Source organism: Mesitornis unicolor, unplaced genomic scaffold (assembly GCF_000695765.1).
Source record: "Mesitornis unicolor isolate BGI_N332 unplaced genomic scaffold, ASM69576v1 scaffold16531, whole genome shotgun sequence".
Classification (NCBI taxonomy): Eukaryota; Metazoa; Chordata; class Aves; order Mesitornithiformes; family Mesitornithidae; genus Mesitornis; species Mesitornis unicolor.
The window spans coordinates 1-6,027 of record NW_010161830.1 but is presented as its reverse complement, the minus strand read 5'-3'; the positions used below and the strand labels follow the sequence as shown (position 1 = coordinate 6,027).

Genomic DNA, 6,027 nt, shown 5'->3' with positions numbered 1-6,027 from the left:
CCTGCTGAATAGTCTTTAGGTGAAGTGATTTCCTAAGAAACTGAGGAGACATGGACACTTACAAACTTTCCAACATCAGCTTTGGATAGAGAACTCCTTTAATTCTTTTTTGGTTTATTTACTTCAGGGCACTTATCTAGCCACACCACTAGCTATACTACTCCTTTGGGAAACCTGTTGCCTAGTCCAGTGTTATCTTTAACAAGCAGACATCTTCCACAGGTAGAGCCTTCCAGCTGTACATGTAATGAGTTAAAACAAAAAGACATTTATTTTAAATTGTGTTAAACTCTGAGGATCATTCAGAGTAACTCAGTTACAGCAAATTTAAAGTTTGTGTTAGAGATTCCAAGACAAGACTGGCCAATGAAACAATGTTTTTAGGTGTGCTTGCCACAATAACCAAAGACCTACACCATATATTTAACTCTCCTTGCAGAATTTAGCGCAGTTGCCTCCCTTCAGAAGGGGATCACTATTTAAATTTGGCATATTATGAAATTACAGATGACTAGAAAAGTATCAACATCATGTGATGAAAAAATAAATGCATCAAACTAGGTAATTATACCCCCAAAATAACACTGATAGTGCATTTAATGGAACTGGGAAACTATCACTGTTCACAAACATGAGCAAATATGGAATCTTTTACCATATTTTGACCTTTGTAGTTGAAGGAAGAAAAGATACAGAAGGATCCATAGCAGTTCAACATGGTAAATCACACAAGACCTGAGAACTAGAGTTTTGTTCTTGTTTTTGAAGAGGAGGGCAAGAGTGATTTGATCACTGTTTCAGAGTATTGATTTGAATACAAGATTTCTGATCACAGGGAACACGGCTATCTGCCATGAAACTAATAGTTAAATTTAGCTTCCAGACTGTTTGTTTCTGCTAAGGACCTGTGATGAACAACTTACTGCAGGCTGCAATTAAGCTGAAATGCACAGAAGTAGGATTTAAAAACTTGATTAATTTTTGAAGTACCTTGGATGTCTTAGCATGTGCAAGAGGAAAAGGTAGTTATCTGAACACAATTTTCATTGTAAATTCAGTGGCTAAGATTAACATTTGTGTATTAAATGAGTTATTTCTGATCACCACATCTTGCGAGATTACCGAGTTACATCACAAGCTCTTACAATGCACTCTTAATTCAGCTTAAAACAGGAAAACAAGCTTTTGTGCTTTTATAGTTCTCAGTCTTCTCAGCTTTGGCTGAACTGTTTGCCTGAATAAAACCAAGAATTCCCTATGCACTTGCAAAAATGGTCACCTTTTATCAGAAATTGGTCTGTCCTTTCAATAAACAATTGAAATTACTTCAACTGCTCTGCTAATTCTGTTTTTGTAAAAACACGTTTGGTATGCAAAAATATATGAACTGACAATTTAGTAAGTTTTAGTAATTTACACCCTTATGTATTTCAAATGTAAAGTTAAGAAAAATTATTCAATACGAAAACCAAGGAATTCATTTTTGACAATGTTTATCCATTGAGATACATTTAGAAAACACATGGGTGTATTTTCAGTTCCTATACTGTACATCCAAACAAACAAAATCTCTTTAGAGGGCTGCTACATAGTTTGCTTACCCAAGTAGTACAAGATTTACTGTTATCTTTTGAATTTAAACAAGTACATATATTTAAAAGCATAACAAGCATGTTTTAAAAGACAGCTATACTACCACCACGAGTGGTTTTTAAAGTAATCATTGCCTGTTGGTGGTGGTGTTAAGTTTGATCTTCATTTTAGACAGGTAAACTAGAACATCCACTTTTATTTTCTACTTTTCACATGGGGCAAAGCATTGGCATTTGGACTCCACCAGCAACAGCGATGTTTTGACTATATATATATTTGTTTTTGTTAGGGACAACAAAACCACTTTTTTTGCTTTCCGCTGTTTGTTAGTTTCAATTCCAAAAGTAAAGAAAGCTGGCCCATGCCCTCCACACATTCATTAATAAATATTTTAAATGACTTTCGGCTATTTTATAGTTATATCATGCAAATTTCACACAATGGGAGACTGACATATGAAGAAAAACACTAGAAAAAGCTTACACTTACATTTACAAAAATATTTTTTGATTGGGAGAGTGAAAGAGTGAAAATTAACTGATTTGTGATGCTTTTCTAATGAAACAACTGATAGATTCTGGTCATCCCTTCAGGAAATAAAAAGTAAAATCCAAAGGGATGTATTATCTCAGCAATACAGAACTGCTCAGGTCATCTCTTCTACAAGATGATACACCACACACAGCAGTGTAAGATTATTCAGCTGCAAAAACCCATTCCCTTTAAGAAAAGTTATTCTGGAGTTGCATTCAAGTACGATATTCCTGCGTAGCCAATGTCTCTCTTACAGTTTCAAAACTGGCACTTACGAGACAGTCTCTGGTATATCCTCTGGTTTTTTGAAATGGCCTGCCCACAACAAAAATCTTTTCTCCCAGTCTGTAGGCTTGTGTCCAGGCACCCTCAAAGGAGACCGACCTAAAAAAACCCCAACAAAACACACAGACAAACAAAACCAAAAAACCCAGAACCAACAGTCAGAGAAGCTGAATTGCCACAGCTGTAATGAAACCAGTTAGAGTGAGCAATGGAGAATTTTAAGTATGATTGCTAGAGCTGGTTAGGGAACAAAGAGTGTATCACAGATTAACAAACCTGTAAATATGGATTAAACTGTGGCCATGTAAGGAAAGCCAAATCTTGCCCAGACCTCTACATTTGTAGCTCTGATTTTGCAGAACTTGATCTAACATCTAAGCTTCCTAAGCTGCTGTGGTATTATAGTTTTCCTATTATGTTTTAAAAATAGAATAAATCAAACGGAACTGCTACAGAAAAGCCAATATGCTGCACCATTGTATCACAGAACATTAACTTTGCCAGGGAGTGTACAATTTTATCTTATCTGGAGGTGTAAACAAACAGACTACCATAGGCAAAGTTTGGACCCTTAGTTTTCAGCTTCAGTCTTTCAAAGTCCATATAAAAAAGTATTCAAAATGTAATATGGGAAGGTTTCCATACATAACATACCATTAAAATCTAGCAAACAAAATGCAAAGATAGGCAGCTTTCCCACCCCCCACCTCCTTTTAAAAAAACCAAAACACACCACCAACCCAACAACGGGAGGTGTCCTGTATGGCTGTGCGCTGCCTCGTGGATTCGTGAACTATCTAGGAAGCGGCGTGGATAGACAGTTTGCTGACAAAACCGAGCTATTCAGAAACATAAAGAGGGCTAAGCACAAAGAGCTGCAGGGCTTCAGCCTCCTGAGTCAATGAGATGGCCAATGAAACCCTGTGTATGTAAACAGGAAGCAATTCTGGTTCACATACAAATAGAGACTCTACTGTAACCCTTACTGCTGAGGAGAAAGTCCTCAGGGTTTCGCAGAGCCTTTGGCAAAAGTTTTCTGTAATAGTCAGAAAGGGAAACAGCATCACCAGCAGCGTTTAGGAACACAGACCAACACAAAAGCATTTTTATGCCATTGTGTAAAACCGCGCCTCCAGCATTTTGAACAGCGTGTGAAATACTGATCTGTTGTCTCAGAAACAGACAAAATAGAAAACCAGTAAGGATGACCGCAGGTATAGAATGGCCACCAAGAAACAGCACCACAGACTGAGAACTTTGGCCTGGAAAAGCAGTAATTGAAGCCCTCTTCAGCACAACAGAGGGCACCAGCATTGTTATGTGACATTGGGAGTGTGGGTTATAATGAACAAGCCCTGTTTTGGAAGGGGTACTGAATAAAGGAACATCAGATTGGAAAAAAAGCACACACCAGCTTCAAAAACAAATACAAGACTGTACTTGTTTTCTCACAGCATGGTTCGGCTGAGGAATTCCTTCCCAGAGGATGCTGACACCAAAAATACATCCAGCTTTGAGACTGGGTAAATTCATGAAAGAAAAATCCAGCAAGGACTACTAAACACGAAGATGCCACCTCCAGGACAGCAGTCTAGGGGAGAAACACATTTGCCCTGTTTCTGCACGCTTCCTCAGATCCTTGCTACTGATCGCCATTCCTATTAGTCCTCACCAAAATGCAAGGCACCTCCTCTACTGGTCACTACTGGAAACACGACACTGTTAAGGAGACCTCTGACCTCACTCAGTACAGCTGCGTTATGTTTTTAACACAAGTTAGTAACAAGAAGTTTTAACACAAGAAGTAAGCAAAATGCTTCACATCTGTATGCTCCTTGTACCTAGCATCAGTAGGCAGTGAGGGAAATGTGTTGTACAGGATGTCTCATTAGAGCATCCTAACTCTCCCATATATAGTGAAAAAATGTATCATGGCCTGAGCTTTACCTGAACAACTCCATGCTTAAACATGAACCAAGCCAATGATTCAGACTCTCTCCCGCAGGGCATGTTCAATTTTATGAACAGCTGGAGCTGGTTGTGCTAAGAAAAACCTGCAAAAGTATTTTAGTTCGTATGATGTTCCTATACATCAAAGGTTTGCATTGGGGTTGAACAGCGGGTTCTAGAGCATAGCTGAAGAGCTTCAACGTATATCAGATAAGACAACAGGGACCTGCCACAAAAAGAAAGCTGCATTATTGTCACAAAAAGAAACACTGACCCTTGGCTTTGTTAAAAATCAGGATCTTATTGCTAACTTTAATGCTCAGTTTATCAGTCTAAAGACCAGAAATTCCTCTCACAAAATAAGGGGTATTAGCATCTATATCAGCCAAATTCCTGTTCAGATGACTGCAGCCCAGATATCTAAATATTTCACAGCATGAAAGGCAGCATGGTCTTTATTGGAAGCTCTTACTTTTTGGCTTAAGTTGACTTTCTTCTGGGGATTTGATACAAAGCCTTCTGCTTATCTTCAGATCCACTCCTTTAGTCATCCTCAGAACTGAGGAAACATTTCTTCCCAGCAGTTTAACAGCCATATCTGGAAGAGAAAGCAGAGGAAGCAAAGAGGCCAAATCTAACTCTGAACAGTATAAAGTGAGACTGCTACCTTTTAAATGGAAGTGGTAGTTCCGTTGGGATTCTTTTTTAAACATAAGAGAAAAAAAGAAAGAAAAACAACTGGTACAAATCCAATATTATGCAAGAAACACCAAATTCAGATTATAACAGAGCCTATCAAAGAAACTAAAGCTTGCCTGTAAGCTATGACTTGAGCTTGCTCCAATAACCTTATTTAGGAAGATGGGAATGCAAGATTACAGCCTACAAGCAATTTCTAGAAGACAATGCACATCACAATTACGAGAAACTTATCTATTCACATGCTTTAGATATACTTTAGACAGTGCTATGCAAGGACCGCACACCAGCATTCTACCAGTCCTGTCACATCCCAAAATCACGTCACACACTTGATGGAGTCAAGAAAAAATGCCAAGAAAAAAGCGGAATCTTGCAGTATAGAGACACCTACTTTGTAGTGCATTAGAAAAGGACAGGGCACCTTACGTATAAAGATATATTCTGAAAAAAACCCTTTAATTCATTAATTAATGTAATGAAAACATTCTGAGGAAAAAGGAAAAAACAACTTTGAAAGGCAAAGGGCACTTTTAAAAATATAAATTAACAGGTATCTTCCTTCTTTACGCTGGCTGAAGATTTCACTCCTATGAGAAAAAGTTGCCCTTTACTTTCTAGACATAATACATTCCAGCTCCGAAAAAATGTAAGTTTACGCTTATAGGCATTCCCCCTCCCCTCGACAAAACCAAACGCTTTTCGAGACCTTCAAAGGGGAAAAAAAAAAGCACAAAAATCCATTCCTTTAATTTTATTTTAAAATCAACTTGGAGGCCGCCAGGTTTCGAGCCTTAATGCCCACCAGGCACGGAGACCGAGGCCTCCCTTCCCCCTCGCCGCACCGCCCGGAGCCGGGCCAGGGCCGCCCGCTGGATCCCCGCTCTGCTCAGGGCCCGGCACCTCCGGAAGGCCACCGGGTCGACAACACCGCTTCGCCAGAGCGCCTTACGGCGGCAAGAACCG

The 6,027-nt window shown here is 39.1% G+C and overlaps 1 protein-coding gene across 1 annotated transcript in view; it reads right to left on the bottom strand.

The window, feature by feature from the left end:
* LOC104547666 (protein FAM162A-like) overlaps nucleotides 1–4,949 on the bottom strand; it is a 7,481-nt gene extending 2,532 nt beyond the window's left edge. Inside the window, exons 1-2 of the mRNA XM_010193461.1 lie at nucleotides 4,835–4,949; nucleotides 2,403–2,511 (exon numbers count right to left, since the gene is read on the bottom strand). Of these exons, the coding sequence (XP_010191763.1) occupies nucleotides 2,403–2,511; nucleotides 4,835–4,913 (188 nt within the window). The 5' untranslated portion in view covers nucleotides 4,914–4,949. The remainder of the gene's footprint in view (nucleotides 1–2,402; nucleotides 2,512–4,834) is intronic.
* Nucleotides 4,950–6,027: the final 1,078 nt, after the last annotated feature.